We start from the raw sequence: 21152 nt of genomic DNA on the forward strand, positions 1-21152 counted from the left end.
GTTGTGGTTTTGAAATAAATTTTGCTATGATTAGAGAAAATCTATTCAGAAAGTAAAATATACATTAATTTATGGCACTTGTCCAAATATTACCAGCATACAAATTATTGTGTAAAGTTGTTTCTTACATATGGGATCTAATAAGCAAAGAAAAATGGAATTTGTATTCAAAACAAATAGAAGCAACACTGGCTCCTATATACTAAAAATATAAGACAGATTTTTTTCTTAAATACTCTGGATACAAATACTAACTATATGTGTTGAGAACTTTTAAGTTTTCATAAGTCGCAAAGTATACAAGTAGAGTTCTATAAATATATCCCCTATAATAATCATATGCAAAATCATTCTATCACAAATACTACCAAAATCCTTTGAAAAACATAAACTACAACACATTTTCAAAGAAATTATTAGTTATAACAACTACAAAAGCAATAAATATCAACAAAGTTATTTGGCTGTCAGAAATGAAGGGCAGTATAATGTAAAATTCAAATAATACGAAATTGTTTTTTGAAGATGTAGTCTTGAGTTTCTTCTTCTTTTTTTTAAGTTTTAGAGACAGGGTTTCACCATGTTGCCCAGGCTGGTCTCAAACTCCTGGCCTCAAGCAGTCCGCCCGCCTCAACCTCCCAAAGTGCTGGGATTACAGGAGTGAACCACCACACTTGGCCAAGTTTCTTAACACAAGGTACTAAACACTCTTTCAAAAATAGTAAGACTTATTCTATATCATTTAAAGTTGAGCAAGAACTCTAAAAAGAAAAAATTAACAGCAGATGAAAAGTAGGTATGTGGAAATAATGGTATGAAATATGATTTTATACAAAATGTACCACTCTTCAAATGTGTAAGGCTTAAAATGAATATTTTTGGATTGTGAGTGTTGCTCAGCCTAATTTTTAAAGAATTAGTCTCAAACCATTCAAAATCCAGTATTTCTCAAAAGTTTTGATATTACTAATGTGGACATGGTACAGGATGCAATTTCATGTCAACTTACCTATACTGTTCTACCCAATAAAATTATAACCTTTGAGCTTAGGAGAGAATGTATCTTTTGAATGTTTGATCTCTATATAAATTCTACTTTTTGGAACGTCAGAATTTTGTAATATGAACTAATATCCACCAGGAATTGGCCCAAGTTTAAACAGAAGACACAAAAGAGACATAGGTGTCAAACAGCTTAAGTCTGCTCTATGCAATTATACAGTCATAGTTACTTTTTACATGAAAGTGCTTTAAAGTCAAAAATATTTGTGTAAAAGGTATTATTAATAGTACTAATCAATTCTATCCAAGTAGAAGTTTAAAAATTAGTTCGTTTACTCATTTCCCTTGAAAAGTACCCTTCTGCCACAATGTAAATAAAAAATGGTCCATAAAATGGTGACATTAGACAAATCATAATTTGTAGCACAGGCCCTTTAAATGGAGACCAAATTTTTATTAATCCAAAGCTAGAGATTTTATTTCTTCCATATGCCCAAAGTAATATCAACTCGCATTTTCTGTATGCCTTAAAGAATTTTTATTTAACATAATGAGAGTTTAATAACTTATATTAAAGACTGCGTGGTGCTCTTTCTGTTGCTGTTCACCAACTGTTTTTATGACGGTAACTTCGAGATCTGGAATGTGACCGAAAATGAGAATGCTTTGCTGTTTGTACTTTAGTTTCAGAATTGGTATACCCTTTGGGAGATTTACACGGGGATCTTGCTATTGAGTCAGAATGTCTTCCATGTGATCTTGATTTTGTTCCTGAGCTAGTCTGCTTTTGAGGTGAACTTGACTGTGATTTTCCTATTGACTTGGACCTTTTTTGTAAGGACTTGGACCTTGACCGTCCTCTAGAGCCAAAATTCCTTCTTGGAGTTCTTGACTGCCTTGCTGAGGTAGACCGCCTTGGTAATGATTTGGAACGAGATTTAGACTGGCTATAAGAAAATCGCCTGTGTCGAGACCTGCAAACATCCATAATGTTAGAGCATATATTTCACACAAAATAAGAGATCAGGAAAGAACACTTTGAGGAACTTACATACTTTACATAACATTAGTTATATTTTTACTAGATAAGCTAAAAAATTTCTCATTTTATTATGCATGCTTTTGGTTCAAACATAAGTAACAAGTTTGTAATATTTGTTATACTAGAATACATAGCCAAAAATTTTTACTTTGCTAGACGTATATTATAGGGATCAGTTCTGAAGAATGCACTGCATATTTAGTCTGGGTTATACAGCTCTTAAAAGGTACAAAAATCTGAAGAAAAAAAGATTAAAAAATCAATTACTTACAGTTCAAATAATGCTTATAAAAATAAAAATCTAGATGCAGGACTTTTGGGTCCTGCCATGACAGAACAGCTTGTATTAGACTAATCTTCCCGTATAAAACAGCCATATATATATAACATATATATATTTTTTTGAGACGGAGTTTCGCTTTTGTTGCCCAGGCTAGAGTGCAATGGCACGATCGCAGCTCACCACAACCTCCGCCTCCCAGGTTTGAGCAATTCTCTCTCAGCCTCTGGAGTAGCTGGGATTACAGGCATGTGCCACCACACCCAGCTAATTTTGTATTTTTAGTAGAGATGGGGGTCAGGCTGGTCTCGAACTCCTGACCTCAGGTGATCCCCCTGCCTCGGCCTCCTAAAGTGCTAGGATTACAGGTGTGAGCCACCATGCCTGGCCGAAAACAGCTATATTGAAAAGCTACACAACACTTATAAAACAACTGTTCAAAGGCACTGGAGGATAATCAATACAAGCAGGAAGAACCTGAGGGATTACAAGCCTTGGCTCTTATTACTAAGACAATTTTTCATTAGCCGGGCATGGTGGCGGGCACCTGTTGTCCCAGCTACTCGGGATGCTGAAGCAGGAGAATGGCAGAACCCAGGAGGCGGAGGTTGCAGTGAGCCGAGATCACACCACTGCACTCCAGCCTGGGTGACAGAGCGAGACTCCGTCTGATAAATAAATAAATAAATACATAAATAAATAAAACCATTTTTCAAATGACAGCATGCAGGAGTTGAGCCCAACCAGAAAATGGCTTTTTGACTAAGCTGAAGAGAGAAAAGTTAGAATTCAGGGCTACCAAAATGGGTGGGATATGAGAGGCAAAAACTCTAGAGATGAGTGAATTAGAGATCAAAAAGTACCTCTAAAATTTGCCTACAAATTCTCCTTAAATCACTGGCCATCTTCTAAGTTGTGTGTGTATGGGAAGAGATTCCAAGGGGCCAGCAAAAAACTGGAATTCAGAAATTCAAGAAATGAGCTGAAATTTTTTTCAGACACATGGTGCTGGGGAGAGAGATTAGAGTCCAAACTCCCAAAAGGTCAATGAGGAACATTAGGCAACAACCCAGAAGGGCTACATTCTAGAGGCAAGGGCCATGCCCTAGGAATAAATACAAAGCCAAAACGAGCAGCTTTAACAACGCCCAAAACCAAGCCTTAAGATCAAAGTGATCCGCCAGTACTCTGCCTGCTAGAAAAAAAAAACTATCTTTGGAGAATGATAATGTCATGCAGAGCCTCTACAATTTTTTGTCCATGTCCAACATGCTATTTTAAAAAATTATGAGGCATGTAAAAAAAAACAGGCAAGAATAACTAAAAACTAAGGAAAATGAAAGGCAAAAGAATCATTCCCAAAGTGATTTGGATATTGGCATCATCAAACAGGAATTTAAAAAATTACTATGAATAATATGTTCAAGAAAATAAGAGGAAAAGACAAAACAGATAAAAAGATAGTTTCAGTGGAAAACTAGAATCTATAAAAAGAAACAAATAGACATTTAAAACTAAAAATATATGATATCTGAAATTAAAATGTCATTAGATGGTCTTAACAGCAATCTGGATTGGATATAGCAGAAGAAATAATGAACTAGGCTGGGTTCAGTGGCTCACGCCTGTAATCTCACTTTGGGAGGCCAAGGCAAGTGGATCACCTGAGGTCAGGAGTTCAAGAGCAGCCTGACTAACACGGTGAAACCCCATCTCTACTAAAAATACAAAAATTAGCTGGCCGTGGTGGCGCATGCCTGTAATCCCAGCTACTTGGGAGGCTGAGGCAGGAGAATCACTTGAACCTGGGAGGCAGAAGTTGCAGTGAGCCGAGATCGCACCATTGCACTCCAACCTGGGCAACGAGAGAAAACCTCCAAGTCAAAGAAAAGAAAAGAAAAGAAATAGTTAACTAAAATATCATTAGAAAAACATCCTACTGAAATACAATGCAACAAAAGGAATTTTAAGAAATCCACAGAAGAACACAACAGATGTATAGCATACAGTCACACAGGCAAGAGGAAAGACTGAGTAAGGTAGAAGCAATATTTGAAGAGATAATGGCATAGAATTTTACAAAACTAACAAAAAGCATTAACTCACAATTTCAAAAAGCTCAATAAACCCACGTAGACAAAGAAAACTACACTAGGCACATCACAGTGAAACTGATGAAAACCAAAGTCAAAGAAAAATCTGAAAACTGGCGGGGTACAGTGGCTCATGCCTGTAATCCCAGCACTTTGGGAGACTGAGGCGGGCGGATCACCTGAGGTCAGGAGTTCCAGACCAGCCTGGCCAACATGCAGAAGCTCCGCCTCTACTAAAAATATAAAAATTAGCTGGGTGTGGTAGTGGGAGGCTGAGGCAGGAGAATCGCTTGAATCTGGGAGGCGGAGGTTGCAGTGAGGCAAGATTGTGCCACTGCACTCCAGCCCCGGTGACAGACTGACACTGTCTCAAAAAAAAAAAAAAAATCTGAAAACCTTGCCAGAGAATGAAAGACAAATTACCTTCAAAGGAGCAATCATAAGACTGACAACTGACTATGGATATCAGAAAAACAATGGAATGACATTTTTAAAGAGAAAAATAAAATCACTGCCAATACAGAATTCGATCCTCAACAAAAATATTTCTCACAAACGAGTATTAAAGATGTTTTCAGACAAAAGCTGAGAGAATTCACTATCAGCAGATGCATACTACAAGAAATACTAAATATTCACTGCCCTGGTACTTCCTGGTGAGCTGAAAGAGGAAAAAAAGAAATACTAAATATTTTTTAGACTGAAGAAAAATGATACTAGATAGTAACATTGAACTAGATGAAGAAATTTAAAAAGCTTTCTTTGGAAAATGATAACACCATGCAGAGCCTCTTTAATTTTTTGTTTTGTTTGTTTCTGAGACAGAGCCTTGCTCTGTCACTCAAGCTGGAGTGCAGTGGGGCAAGCATGGTTCACTGCAACCTCTGTCTCCCGGGTTCAAGCGATTCTCCTGCCTCAACCTCCCAAGTAGCTGGGATTACAGGCACATGCCACCATACCTGGCCAATTTTTGTACTTTTCGCAGAGACGGGGTTTCGCCATGTTGGCCAGGCTTGTCTGACCTCAAGCGATCCACCTGCCTCAGCCTCCCAAAGTGCTGCGATGACAGGCATGAGCCACTGCACCTGGCCTCTCTTGAATTTTTTATTATATATTTATACTGAAAATATACTGATGTAGAATATATTCTGGAATAAATTCACAGTCTTTTAGAAATTAAATTTCATTCATTTTGTAGACGGCTGTAGGAAGCAAAATGAAGAAAATGTCCTTGAAAAAAAATCCTAACATAGTAAAAGAAGGATGCTATAATATATTTGGACTAAAGAAAAGGGAGTTGAGGAGCAATTTTGACATTGTTAGGAACATTTAGAGTTCTAACATACACATTCCTTGATATAAAGTTAACAAAGATTTATGGAATACCTTTTTTTTACATTCATTCATTCATTCATTCATTCATTCATTTATTGTGAGACACAGTCTTCCTCTCTTGCCCAGGTTGGAGTGTGGTGATGCAATCATGGCTCACTGCAGCCTTGACCTACTGGGCTCAAGGAGTCCTCACACCTCAGTCCACCCTCTCTCTCCCTCCCTCCCAGTAGCTGGAACAGGTGTGTGCCACCATACCCGGCTAATTTTTTTTAGTTTGTTTTGTAGACATGGGGGTCTCATTATGTTGCCCAGGCTGGTCTCTTGAATTCCTGGACTGATCTTACCCTGGCCTCCCAGAGTGCTGGGATCACAGGTGTGAGCCACTGCAGCTGGCCATAATACAATTTTTAAAGTGAGAAAAACTGGGGTCAGGGAGGTTAAGCAATGGTCTTATAACAAGTACAAAGCAGAATAGCATTGTCCTGAAAGATGTGGTCCTTCTATCCCTGATACTCCATAATGACTTGAGACAGTCAAGTATTATACTTTACTTCTACTAGAAGGCAGAAAATGATGTGAATATTCACCTTATTTAAATCGAGCAAGAGAAAAAAAACTGGTTCACTAAGGCTGTAATGCATTTAGAAAAATCAATTTAAATTATTTATTTTTTATTTTTTTTTTTGAGACAGAGTCTTGCTTTGTCACCCAGGCTGGAGAGCAGTGGAGCAATCTCAGCTCACTGAAACCTCCGCCTCCCAGGTTCAAGCGATTCTCCTGCCTCAGCCTCCCAAGTAGCTGGGATTACAGGTGTGTGCCACCACACCTAACTAAGTTTTGTATTTTTAGTATACACAGGGTTTTGCCATGTTGGCCAAACTAGTCTCGAACTCCTGACCTCAGGTGATCTGCCTGCCGTGGCCTCCCAAAGTGCTGGGATTACAGGCATGAGCCACTGTGCCGACGCTGAATTTTTAGTAGAGAGAGGATTTCAACATATTGCTCAGGATGGTCTTGAACTCCTGACCTCAAGTAATCCACCCACCTTGGCCTCCCAAAGTGCTGGGATTCAGGCATGAGCCACCATGCCTGGTTCATATAATTAATTTCTGTTGTGATAAACTGGCTAGCAAAATAAATAACTTGAAAATACCTTTTCCCCTCCCCCCAAATTACTATTTAATATGTCTTCTTCAAAATATCTTTTCCCCTCCCCCAAAATTACTATTTAATATGTCTTCTTCAATACTTGGAATTTATTCTTGATAACTTATCTTTTATAAGTACATTGATTTACATTAACTTTAGTCAATCACCTTTCACAAGCGATTTTATTATATTTCTTTTTTTTTTTTGTAGAGATGGGGTCTCACCATGTTGGCCAGGCTAGTCTCAAACTCCTGGCCTCAAGTGATGCTCTCACCTCAGCCTCCCAAAGTGCTGAGAATACTGCACCTGTACGTTTTATTCTATTTCTTCCACATTTAAACATTTTTAAAGTTAAAGATAACAAACTGTTGGGCACATTTAGGAAAATTTTATTTATCTAAAACTTATCACCTTGTTTTTTTTTTTTTGAGACAGAGTCTCGCTCTGTTGCTCAGGCTGGAGTGCAGTGGTGTGATCTCGACTCACTGCAACCTCCGCCTCCCAGGTTCAAAAGATTCTCCTGCCTCAGCCTCCTGAGTAGCTGGGGTTATAGGCGTGTGGCTACCACACCCAGCTAATTTTTGTATTTTTAGTAGAGACAGGGTTTCATCATGTTGTTCGGTTTGGTCTTGAACTCCTGACTTCGTGATCTGCCTGCCTCACCCTCCCAAAGTGCTGGGATCACAAGTGTGAGCCACCGCACCCGGCTGAGTATGTATTTTTTTTTACTTTTTGTTTTCTGCTCACTATATATTATCTTCTCATGTAAAAAGATAAAGTTAAGTCTGTAACTTTAACATAAGAATTAATCCCATAAACCCAAGTTAAATAACAATATATGATAAATAGAGAAGAGTGTTATCTTTTAACAAAAATTGATTATGTTCATACATTAAGCAAAATGACTCAGCTGGACTGTTTATAAAAACTTTAAAATATTTCCCAGGCTGGGAACAGCGGCTCATACCTGTAATCCTAGCATTTTGGGAGGCTGAGGTGGAAGGATTACTTGAGCCAAGGAATTTAAGACCAGCCTGGGCAACATAGCGAGACCTGCGATCTCTACAAAAAATAAAAAAATTAGCCCGGTGTGGTGGTGCACACCTGCACCACAGCAGGTAGTACCTGCTACTTGGGGTGCTGGAACATAAAGAAAATTGCTTGAGTCTGGGAGGTCAAGGCTATAGTGGGCCATGATCGCGCACCACTGCACTCCGGCCTGGGAAACAGTAAGACCCTATCAAAAAACATATATATTTATATATATTTCCTAGAAAAAGTAGAAAATGAAGTTTTTGGTCCTCTTGTATTTTGTACTCACTCTTTAAGGCTGTCTGACCGCCTCCTATTTCTTCCCCATGAAGAACTTCTACTTCGAGTTCTTCTTTGGCTGGGGCTTCTTGATCTCCTGTGATCACTTGGAGAACAAGGATGACGTTCTTTTGATTTCATTTGGCCTGGTGCTGGAACATAAACAACAAGACTTATGACATAATTTGTTACCTAAACACCACAGTAACAAACACTCAACTAGTAATCATTTACTGAAAGAATTTTAAATTAGAAAATGAGTCATCACTGAAACTCATTCTGCTGAATAAATAAAATCTGGCATTCAGTCACACTTACTTTTGCGATCACCTTGTGCAAACTGTATTTCAATTTGACGGCCACATACCCACTTTCTATTGAGGTTATAAAGAGCGTCTTCAGCATCTCGAACATCTTCAAATATGACTAGCTGTTAAGGACACTTTGAACATGAGATATCAAGTAAACATATTTTAAAAATATTATTTACATATGAAATGAAATTAATATGAAAATCTAGTTCAAGTTATTAAGCTCACATCTTCAATATAATATGAATAATCAGAAAAAAAAAACTTTCACTTTTTCTCATGAAAACAAATGACCCATTATGATTTAGAGGAGTGAGTCTAAAAATAAAAAGAACAAAACAAATATGTAACTGTACTTTTAGTGTCTACAATAGTGTGGCTGCAGTATGTATGTATAATTTGAAAACAAGAAAACCAAAAAAAAAAGTCCAAATTTGGCTAGCATTATAAAATTACAAACTGTTTAGGACTCACTCCCTTCTTTCAGATAAAGGATCCATCAGGTTTTTCACTGAATATCAGCATGAAGAAGCCTTTATTCTGAAATTAAAATTACTCTTTCATTACTTTTAAATTCGACATTTAAGAGACATTACTTATAAACAAAATTGCACATATACAAGTGAGTTAAAACAAAAAACTGATTTAGTCCTTTCAAAATGGTATCTACTCTTGAACCTACCACTTCAAACATTTATTTTGTTTTTGTTTTTTGAGATGGAGTTTCCCTCATCACCCAGGCTGGAGTGCAATGGTGTGATCTCAGCTCACTGCAACCTCTGCCTCCCAGGTTCAAGAGATTCTCCTGCCTCAGCCTCCCAAGTAGCTGGGATTGCAGGTACCCACCACCACACCCTGCTAATTTTTGTATTTTTAATAGAGACGGGGTTTCGCCATGTTGGTCAGGCTGGTCTCAAACTCCTGACCTGAGGGGATCCACCCACCTCAGCCTCCCCAAATGCTGGGATTACAGGTGTGAGCCACCACACCCGGCCAAACATTTATGTTTTTACTACTTGGGATATAAATATAAAAGAAACATAAGAACAATCTGTAAATATCTGGAATTACATATACTGGTTTGTAATATCCCACTGAACTTCCTTACGTATATGAATTATATAATATTAAATCTAACTATAATGGAAATTAGCTATATAAAAATAAATAACTTTTTTTAGGAGGTTGTTCACTGGTTTAATTAAAAAAATAACAAACAGAAAAAGCTCAAGATACGCAATATAAAATGAGACTGGCAATTACCTCAATGTCACTTGATCTTGAACCTTGACCTTTACTCTTTAAGGCTTGCAAGATGGACTTTACAAGAGACGCAGAACCAACAAAATCAGACTTGGCTTTGACTCTGGAACTCTGAGTAAATGTAGGAAAGCCGAAGTCTCAACCTGGTGTTGGCTTTGTCTTTTGCTTGATAAAGACTTCCCCTCTTCCAGGTCTTTATATCTGTGTCCACCCTCCCTCTTTACTCCTTGATGCTTGAACTTTAGGTGCCTTTTGTCTCGCCTGCTGGGTTTATGCTTGGATTCTAGCTAACAAGTTGGTTCAAACTGGGGGGTGCTTGCCAGCTACTGTGGACTGCTTTAGATCTTCTGAGATAAAGAAATAAACACATTTAATTAGGCAATATTAATCTCGTAACATATGCTACTGAATACATATACGTATAAGCACGCATATACAGTATTTCACATGCACACAATAAAGGATATTGAACATAAGCAAATCCTCTTGGGCGGCGAGTGTAGAAGTCAAGTGGAATGTAAACGTCTACTATAGGGCCATATCGACCAAACTCACGGCGCAAGTCCTCAGGCCTGAAGTGTTTTAGAAATAAGGCAAAGAAATATGAATAGCTGGATTAAAATATTTTGCCTACAGAAATCCTCTTGAAACCTTCAAAAGAAAGAACATCATCTAGACCAGCATTACCTATAATTGTTTTTTGTAAGAATCATGCAGGTTTTGAAAGAAAGGGAAAAAAAGGAAAAAAAAATTCTCAGGCCAGGCGAAGTGGCTCACACCTGTAATCCCAGCACTTTGGGGGACCAAGGTATGTGGATCACTTGAACCCAGGAGTTCAAGACCAGCCTGGGCAACATGGTGAAATCCTATCTCTACAAAAAAATACAAAAATCAGCCAGGTGTGGTAGCATGTGCCTGTAGTCCCAGCTACTCGGGAGGCTGAGGTGGGAGAATCACCTGAGCGTGAGGAGGTTGAAGCTGCAGTGAGCCAAGATCACACCACTGCACTCCATCCATCCTGGGTGGCAGTGAGACCCTGTCTTTAAAAAAAAAAAAAAGAAAGAAAACACCAAAAAACCTCCCCAGATTCTCACACCTCTCTTAGAGGTTCTGATTCAGGAAGTCTGGATTAGAGGCTGGAAATCTGTATCTTTACAAGCACTCTAGGTGGTTGTTACACTTAATTTCCAGAAACACTGACCCAGGATATCCACCTCGGAAAGTTATTATAAGATCTAATAAGTAATTGTTGCACTAAGAACACATTCATTTTGCCTCACTTTAATTTCATGTTTATGTTAATCTTGTTTTCAGATAGCAAGCATTAGATTCTAAAGAAGTCCTAAAATTATTTATCAGGGTTTAAAGAAAAATGGATGTTTTAATATTAAACATAAAACAAAGTAACTACTGTATTCCCAAATTTGATAGGTATTTCGAGCCTGCTATATGCCTTCTAGTGTGATTAGGAACTTCAGAAGGGATACCAAAAAAAATTAAATAGCATGATATTCATCTTCATGGAGCTACAATTTAACTGAAGAGACAAAATATTTAGCAATAATAGCTAACAGTTACAGTGCATTTATATATTAGCCACTGTTCACCTTACAACCACTTAATTCTTACAACTTCCCTGTGGTTATTTACAGATGATATAGACAAATTACGGGTGATACAGACAGATTTCAGGTTATTTACAGGTGATACAGGCAGATTACAGGTGACACAGACAGATTAACCCTTCTAAGGTCACTGAGCCAGCAAGTGACAGAGCTAGAAATCAAATTTTCAGTCTCACACTGGTGCATCTTAACCACTATACCCTACTGCTTCATGGTGCTATCATAGGGATTCAGCATCAAGCTATGATCATACAATGTGGCTCGGGAGAAATAAAGATTCAAAGATGACTAAGAAGCTTTGAACTTGGACAAATGGAAAAAAGATGGTGTCAGTGACAAAAACTAGAAGAGAGCTAGATCAAAGAGGAAGAAAAGAGGCAAAAGCAACTTTCAGGTTTAGAAATGCAAAATTTGAGGTGATGGTAGAACATCGATAAGAGTTCTATAAGCAACAGAAAATTGTGATTATATGCATTATATTAATTAGTGTGTATTAACATAATTATTAGAAGCCAGTGATTAAGGCTAGAGATGGGGATCTAGAAATTATTACATATAAGACTCAACAAAAATTGACTAAGCATCTGCTATATGCCAGTAGCTCAGTCAATATTATGACATACTTTTATTTCATTTAATACTAATAGAACATGTTTGTTTTTACTATTAGTTTTTGAGGACAGTGACAACGTCTTTTTCTTTCACTTATTCAGAATTCAGCAAATACTTATTGAGCATCTACTATGTGCCAGGCTCTAGGAATATGAGAAACAAGAAAAACACAATTCCTGCTCCCACTGACCATGGAGTGGTATAAAGGGTCTCGACCTCTCCTGAGTCCTGTAATCATCTGTGAAGGGATGTTACAGACATAGGCACTCCAACCTGATGCATTAACTCTGGACCTAATTAGTATTTTCCTTAGTGAGGCCCAGTTATGTTTTATTTTTTCAGGATTTCATAGGCAATTCTGAGACTGAAGGTTGAGAATCACTGCTAAAGTAGGTGTCTTCACCAGCGTATCTCTGTACCTAATGTAGCTGCTGGGCACACGGTAGGTACTCAATACACATTTGCCTATCAATGAATAAAGAATACATTACTGTTACCATTTAAGAGTTAAGGAGACTGAAGGTGAGAGAAGTTACCTTGCCCAGCGATCTACACAGCCAGTAGCAGAGCTAGGATTCAAATGAAGGTCTTCTAAGACAACAAATCCCATCAACCAAATGTAGTGGCTAAGAGGAAACGGACCACAGATAATATAAAGGAGGAGGCTGGAGCACTGTGTGCCAAAGAGGTCTGGAGTCCTGGAAGCCAAGGGTGATGGGAGTTGGATGGAACAGGTCTTTTCAAAAGAGCCAATTCCCATTCACTGTCTTCACTCCCTCACCTGTTAGCTGTTGTTTTGTTTTCATTTATTTTTGTACTTTTGGTATGATCTACTTCAACATTCAAAAAAGTACAGAGAATAATAAACACCGATGTATCTACCAACAAGATTTATTTTCTGGCCGGGCCAGCTGCCTCACGCCTGTAATCCCAGCACTTTAGGAAGCCGAGGCGGGCGGGTCAGGAGACCGAGAACATCCTGGCTAACACGGTGAAACACCGTCTCTACTAAGAATACAAAAAATTAGCCGGGCGTGGTGGTGGGCACCTGTAGTCCCAGCTACTCGGGAGGCTGAGGCAGGAGAAAGGCGTGAACCCGGGAGGCGGAGCTTGCAGTGAGCTGAGATCGCGTCACTGCACTCCAGCCTGGGTGACAGAGCAAGGCTTTGTCTCAAAAAAAAAAAAAAAAAAAAAAAAAAAAAATTATTTTCTCAGTATTTGACATACTTGCCATGATTTTCAGTATTTTTTAAAGAAATATTACATCCTTCTGTTACCAATGGAGGGTCTTGACTATGAGTCCTCCAGGTTCTTGGCATTTTTAATGAAGAATTGGACAAAATGCACAAAGCAATGAAAAAATGAAGCAATGAAAGCCAGATATACTGAAATGAAAAGATACTCCACAGAGTAGGAGCAGGCTCAAGCAAGCGGCTCAAGTGCATCAGTTACAGAACTTTCTAGGGTTTAAATACCCTCTAAGGTTTTCCATTGGTTACTTGGTTACACCCTATGTAAATGAAGACTTGGCCCACCACCAGTCTGGTGGAGGGAGGCGACCAATCAGAGGCTGAAGCAAAGCTACAAAGTTACACATGAAGACTTGGCCTGGGACCAGTCTGATTGGTTGCAGGAGGGGACCAGTCAGAGGTACTTTCCATTTTTTATCTGTAATACAACGCAAAGGGAGTAGCCTCTGATCCTTTTGTTACTTGGGTGTAGAGAGGTGGAGTTCTCCTTTTGATTCCGTTCTAGGAAGTCAGTGTGAATCAGCCTTAGGTTCCCTGCCTCCAGACCCTATTCTCCTGTTTCAGTATCACTAGCAGAGAAATTGGTAGGCTGGAGGGTATGCCTATCTCAGCTTCACTACATGTTCTTCAGAGTGGCCCAACCAACTTACATTTCCAAAAACATGTGTTAGAATTCCCACTGTTGCCCAGGCATGGCGGCTGACACCTGCAATACCAGCAGTTTGGGAGGCCAAGGTGGGAGAACTGCTTGAGCACAGGCGTTCAAGATCAGCCTGAGCAACATAGTGAGACCCCATCTCTACAAAAAAATTTTAAAAAATTAGCTGGGCGTGGTGGCTATAATCCCAGCTACTCAGGAGGCTGAGGAAGAAGGATGACTTGAGCTCAGGAGTTTGAGACTGCAGTGAGCTATGATCATGCCACTGCACTCTGGTCTGGGAGACAGGGTGAGACCTGTTTTGTCTTTTTTTTTTTGGAGATGGAGTCTTGCTTTGTCACCCAGGCTGGAGTGCTGTGGCGCAATCTCGGCTCACTGCAGCCTCAACCTCCCAAGTAGCTGGGATTACAGGCATGTGCCACCACACCCAGTTCATTCTATTATTAGTAGAGATGGGATTTTGTTATGTTGGCTTTTAAAATTCCTCTTGAAAATATGTTGTAGTTTTTGGTGCACAGCGTTCTGCATGTTTTTTGTTAACTGTTTTCCTAAGTATGCCTTTTGATGCTATGGTAAATGCAATTTTTAAATTGTCATTGTTTTCAATTGTTTGCTGTTAATATACAGAAATAAAGGTTTTGTAAATTTACCTTATATCCTCATAACTTACTAAACTTACTAGTTCTAGCAGTTTTTTTGTTCATTCCCTAGTATTTTCTATGTAAACAAATACATCACCTAAGAATGGTTACTTATATCTTTCCAATTTTTGTATTTTATATCTTTTTCTTGCCTTGTTGCACTGGTTAGGACCTGCAATAAAATGTTGGAGGTTGTAAGAGTGGCATTCTTTTCTTGTTCCTGATTCTACAAGGAAAGCATTGTCTTTCATCATTAAGTATGATGTTAGCCATGTTTTCTATAGATGACATTCATTATGTTAAGAAGTTCTCTTCTATTCCTAGTTTGCTCACACTTTCTGTTTTTTTTGTTTTTGTTTTTGGAGACAGGGTCTCAGATCTCACTCTGTCACCTAGACTGGAGTTCCATTAATACACTATATTTGACATTAAAAAATTATTCCTTTATACACTACAAAAGCAAAGATATTATTTTTCCTAAGCCACATCTTGTTTCACCAGTGAAAAGAAACACAACACAAATTTTAAAACTTATGTATTTTGATACCAAGTCTCACTCTGTTGCCCAGGCTGGAGTGCAAGGGCGTGATCTTGGCTCATTGCAACCTCCTCCTCCCCGGTTCAAGAGATTCTCGTGACTCAGCCTGCCTGGGATCCTCAGGTGAACCGCCCACCTCGGCCTCCTAAAAGTCCTGGAATTACAGGCATGAGCCACCTCTCCCAGCCTAAAACTTATTTTTAAAATTTCTTCAGTTCTTGTGTTCAATTTCATTTCTGTCAAATTTTACACTAATTCACAAAGCCTTTTAGTGTCTTCTGCTTTTAATTTTCTAAAAATTGATTTTGTTTTAAAACATTCCTAGTAAATAAAATTTGAAAAATATTTGAAAAAAGAGGAAAATTAAGTCCTACTGTCCAAATGAATTTCTTTCTAGTCTCATTTTCTTTTCTTTCTTTCTTTTTTTTTAGAGACAGGGTCTTACTCTGTTGCCCAGGCTGCAGTGCAGTGGTGCAATCATAGCTTGCTCTAACCTTGAACTCCAGTACCTAGGACTACAGGTACACATCACCATGCCCGGCTAACTTTTTTTTTGTAGAGATGAGGTCTTGCTATGTTGCCCAGGCTGGCCTTGAACTCCTGTCCTGAAGGGATCCTCCTGCCTTGGCCTCCCAAAGCACTGGGATTACAAGCATAAGCCACTGAGCCTAGCCCTAGTCTCATTTTCCATATATAGTTTTTCCTTTTTTCATTTTTTAATATAGTTATGCACCACATAACAATGTTTCAGTCAATGATGAACCATATATATCATAGTGGCCCCATAATCTTATAACAAAGCTGTCCTAGACAGGTGTACCTTTTAAAAAATCTCATACACCATATTTTTAGTGTCTTTTCTATGTTTAGATACATGTAGGTAAATGTCTTACAATTGCCTACAGTATTCAGTATTGTAACATGCTATACAGGTATGTAGCCTAGAAGCAACAGGCCTTACCACATAGCCTAGGTGTGTAGCTGGCTTTACTATGTAGTAGGTTTGGGTTTGTACAACAACAGTATCACTAAATGGATTTGTCAAAACCTGTCTCTGTCCTTAACTGATGCATGACTGTAATTGAAATCATGCTGTGTATATAATTTTACATATGTTTTATTTAACATTTTACCCCAATGATTTTTTTTTTTTTTTTTTTGAGACACAATTTCACTTTGTCACCCAGGCTGGAGTGCACTGGCCAGTATTGGCTCACTGCAACCTCTGCCTCCCAGGTTCAAGCGATTCTTCTGCCTCAGCCTCCCTAGTAGCAGGGACTACAGGCAAGTGCCACCACGCCCAGCTAATTTTTGTATTTTTAGTAGACACAGGGTTTCACCATATTGGCCAGGCTGGTCTCGAACTCCTGACCTCGTGATCTGCCCACCTCGGCCTCCCAAAGTGCTGGGATTACAGGTGTGAGCCACCACGCCTGGCCCAATTTTTTCTATTAATAGTAGAGATGGCATTTCACTATGTTTGCCAGGCTCGTCTCGAACTCCTGACCTCAAGTGATCCAGGCGCCTCAGCCTCCCAAAGTGCTGGGATTATAGATGTGAGCCACTGTGCCAGGCCCCAAAGATTCTGTTTATAAGCATACTAAATGTTAAAGGCTATTTATTTAATTATTTTTGAGACAGAGTCTCACTCTCACCCTTGGAGTGCAGTAGTGCAATCTTGACTCACTGCAGCCTTGACCACCTGGGCTCAGGTGATCCTCCTATGTCAGCCTCTCAAGTAGTTTGACGACATGTGCGCACTACCACACCTGGCTAATTTTTTAATTTTTTGGTGAGACAGGGTTTTGCCATGTTTCCCTGGCTGGTTTCAAACTCCTGAGCTTAAGTGATCCACCCGCCTCAGCCTCCAAAAGTGCTGGGATTACAGGCATGAGCCACTGTGCCCTACCTTTAAAGCTAATTTAAAACGTGTTTACATGTCACATTGCTAACTTATACTGTATACCACTTTGTACTAAAAAGTTAATATGATTACATGTGATGATTCTAACTTCATATCATCACTCACCTGCTATTCGATCTTAGGCAAAATACTTAACCTAAACGTTGGTTTCTCATCTGTAAAATGGGGTTAATAAAGAACATATGGCCAGGCACAGTGGTTCACGCCTGTAATCCCAGCGCTATGGGAGGCCGAGGTGGGCAGATTATCTGACGTCGAGAGTTCGAGACAAGCCTGGCCAACATGATGAAATCCCGTCTCTACTAAAAATACAAAAATTAGCCAGGCATGGTGACACACGTCTATAATCCTGGCTACTCGGGAGGCTAGGGCAGGAGAATTGCTTGAGCCCAGGAGGTGGAGGTTGCAGTGAGCCGAGACTGTGCCACTGCACTCCAGCCTGGCTGACAGAGCAAAACTCTGTCTCAAAACAAAACAAAACAAAACAAAAAAAACACCATACATTATAGGGTTACTGCGAAAATTTAATATATGTAAGGTTTTTAGTATGGCACCTAGTACACAGTGAGTATTCAACAAATGTTACAGATTATTTCATTCATGCAATATAATCTTGTAGATTTTGATTGTATGCCAGTGGCAGAGCTAAAAAAAAAAAAAAAGTGAAAAAATGGAAAAGGAAATCTGTAAATCTCAACTATCAGTCTCAATCACTCATTGGTGAATGAAGTACATAGATCAGAGATCAGGTGTCACCTGCAGATGTGTTTTATTTGGCCCACACGACATTTAAACATTTAAAACAATGTGTATAAACATGAAATTGCCAATACTTTACTGCTTTTATTTTTTATTTTTAGTTTTTGAGACAGAGTCTTACCCAGGCTGGAGTGCAATGGTACGATCTCGGCTCACTGCAACCTCCACCTCCCAGGTTCAAGCGATTCTCCTGCCTCAGCCTCCAGTAGCTGGGATTGCAGGTGTGCACCACCACGCTCAGCGAATTTTTTGTATCTTTAGTAGAGCCTCAGTCTCCCGAGTAGCTGGGATTGCAGGCGTGCACCACCACGCTCAGCGAATTTTTTGTATCTTTAGTAGAGACGGGGTTTTACCATGTTGGCCAGACTGGTCTTGAACTCCTAAACTCGTGATCCACCCGCCTCAGCCTCCCAAAGTGCTGGGATTACAGTGTGAGCCACCGTGCCCGGCCACAGCTTTTATTTTTTTAAACTTTCTAAAGGTCTCTCTGCTCCAGGCTGGAGTGCAGTGGTGTGATCATAGTTCACTGTAACCTTGACCTCCCAGGCTCAAGTGAGCCTCTAACCTCAGCTTTCCCAGTAATTGGGATTACAGGTGTCATACACCAGGCTATATTTTACAGCTTTATTTATTTTTTCAGACGGAGTCTCACTCTGTTGCTCTGGCTGGAGTGCAGTGGCCTGATCTTGGCTCACTGCCAACCTCCACCTCTGGCGTTCAAGCAATTCTCGTGCCTCAGTCTCCTGAGTAGCTGGGATTACAGATGCCAGCCACCATGCCTGGCTAATTTTTGTATTTTAGCAGAGATGAGGTTTCACCAGGTAGGCCAGGCTGGTCTCGAACCCCTGGCTTCAAGTGATTCGCCCACCTCAGTCGCCTAAAGTGCTGGGATTACAGGTGTGAGCCATCGCGCCCAGCCTTATATTTTACAGCTTTCAAATCTACAAATGGGATTTTCTTTCTTTTTTTTTTTTTTTGAGACGGAGTCCTCGCTCTGTCTCCCAGGCTGGAGTGCAGCGGCGCAATCTCGGCTCACTGCAAGCTCCACCTCCCCGGTTCACACTTCTCCTGCCTCAGCCTTCCAAGCAGCTGGTAATACAGGCGCCCGCCACCACGCCTGGCTAATGTTTTGTATTTTTAGTACAGACAGGGTTTCACCGTGCTAACCAGGATGGTTTCCGTCTCCTGACCTCATGATCCCCCCGCCTCAGCCTCCCAAAGTGCTGGGATTACAGGCGTGAGCCACCGCACGCGGCCACGAATGGGATTTCCATATGATTCAACTTAATGCTAACATCTAAAGACTGAGTTTATACATACAAAATCCAGATTTCTGATTTCTCTTTAAAACTAGGAAGATATGTTAACAGTAAGTCCAGATGTCTACATGGCAGCTGTCAGCTGGAGCCGAGGCAGATGCTGCTCCTTTTAGATGGCATATTTCCTTTTCTATTTGCTATTCTATTTCTATTTGATAGTCCACACCATCCTACTGTGCCTTATAACCTGGCAGCCTCACTCGTTTATATTACCCTGGCTGGCCCCTGTGAACCATTAGAATTGGAAACCTCTGATTTTTCTATAGACACCCTGAAAAGGCTTGATGCTTATTCCGTTTTCAAGTTGTCTGTTCAACTGCGAAGTTTTTAAATTCTGCCCAAATCATGAATTTTGTTCGTGTTTTCTATGTAATATATTGATAAACAGGCTGAGAGAAGAAATGTAAACAAGGCACCTTTTAGATGTTAACTAAGATATATTAATCACAGCATATAGTTGTGATACGTGTACTTGAGGTGATCAAATAAAAAATACTTGGCCGGGCACAGTGGCTCACGCCTGTAATCTCAGCGCTTTGGGAGGCCGAGGTGTGCGGATCACTTGAGGTCAGGAGTTGGAGACCAGACTGGCCAACATGACGGAACCTCGTCACTACTAAAAATACAAAAATTAGCCGTGTGTGGTGGCATATGCCTGTAATCCCATCTACTTGGGAGGCTGAGGCAGGAGAATCGCTTGAACCCAGGAGGCAGAGGTTGCAGCGAACCAAGATGGGGCCATTGCACTCCAGCCTGGGGGACAAGAGCGAGACTTCGTCTAAAATAAAATAAAATAAAAAAATAACTAAAAAATAAAAAATACGTAACATTTATTTACTTCTCAAAGGTAAATTATAATACTTATCTCAGATGACTATGGAGTCAAGAGCTCCATATATCTGTACCTGTCTAGTCAGTCCCAGGTAAATCACTACAACGCTTAGCTTCCGCTCTCCCTTATATACAATAAAACAGTACTGCATAGGTAGAAAGGTTGAGGGAAGTAAATGAAGTAAGCCCAGTGAAATGAAAATGTCTATTAGCACAGTTCCCTCTCCCCTGCCCCCAATTTCTCCAGCTCCATTAAGGAAGGAAGTGCTATATGAAGAAGTCATTCCTTAATATGTGTTCAGACACTCTGTAGACAGAATTCTCCAAAGACGGGTAGGGCATCAGGATCAACCAGGTGAGTCTACCCTCAAGCCATTAAAAAGGGTGTTAATACTAGACTCAGAACTTTAAAAGAAAAACGCACCGATCTCATTCATTGAAGTTATTTTTTGTGTGCAGAATAAAATTGTGTGAATAAAATGCAAGCAGCACCGTCTGTAAGTAGACCACAACCGGGGGAAAGAAACTGTAAGGCCCGAGTACGCATTATGGTACACTACGTTCTCACCAGCTCCAATTCCTCTTCATCTAGGAGGGTTGGACGCGCGGTTTTATCAGGGCACGGCGACAAAGGGGCTGAAACGCGGGCACTCGCTGGAGCGCAAACCCTCCCGGCTCGAAGCGGGGAGAGATCGGGGCTCCGGAGAGGAGCGCCCCGTGCCCCACGGCCCGCCGGCTGCGGCGCTGAGGCGCGGAAAGCGGCGCGGGCCCGGCAAGCGATGTGCGCAGCGCCGGGGCTGAAAGCTGGCCGAGAGGGCGGAGGCGCGAGTCCCGCCCAGGCCGCGGAATAGTCCGCGGGCTCACACCTCCCCCGGGGAGGCGCCTCCGCCGGCAGCGCAGCCTAGGCCCGCGGGGAGGCTCCGCGCAGCCCCGCCGGGCCTCGGCCGGGCTCCGCGGCGCGGCCGTTACCCCGCCCCTCCTCCGAGCCCCCAACCTGCAGCCGCGGCCGTTCACCTGGTGGCATCCGCGACGTTCCTGATGAACAGGGAGGTGTTGGGGGGCCTCGTGTAGCGAGACATGACCGCTTCCTCCGTTCCCTCCGGGTGTGCCAGCGGCCGCTAGTCTCGCTCAGTCTCCCGCTACCGCCGCTGCCGCCACAGGAGCTCCGCCGGCCCCCGGCGCGACCCCCACCCCTCGGCCTCAGCCCCG

The 21152-nt window shown here is 40.8% G+C and overlaps 1 protein-coding gene across 3 annotated transcripts; it reads right to left on the minus strand.

The window, feature by feature from the left end:
• Window positions 1-1435: 1435 nt before the first annotated feature.
• On the minus strand, window positions 1436-21128 carry SRSF12 (serine and arginine rich splicing factor 12). Of its 3 annotated transcripts, none has more exons than XM_009205647.4 (5): window positions 20958-21128; window positions 10254-10358; window positions 8531-8634; window positions 8223-8364; window positions 1436-1976 (listed from the first exon to the last, which is right to left on the minus strand). In XM_009205647.4, exons 1-5 carry the CDS (start codon window positions 21020-21022, stop codon window positions 1607-1609), a joined length of 786 nt encoding a protein of 261 aa, XP_009203911.1. In that variant the 5' UTR covers window positions 21023-21128; the 3' UTR covers window positions 1436-1606. The 3 variants fall into 3 exon arrangements, with proteins under 3 accessions (XP_009203911.1, XP_009203913.1, XP_009203912.1); XM_009205649.3 differs by lacking the exon at window positions 10254-10358 and adding an exon at window positions 9787-9897 and having other exon boundaries at window positions 8531-8642; window positions 20958-21029; XM_009205648.4 differs by lacking the exon at window positions 20958-21128 and adding an exon at window positions 20512-20648.
• Between the last annotated feature and the right edge of the window lie 24 nt (window positions 21129-21152).

Source organism: Papio anubis, chromosome 6 (assembly GCF_008728515.1).
Source record: "Papio anubis isolate 15944 chromosome 6, Panubis1.0, whole genome shotgun sequence".
NCBI lineage: Eukaryota > Metazoa > Chordata > Mammalia > Primates > Cercopithecidae > Papio > Papio anubis.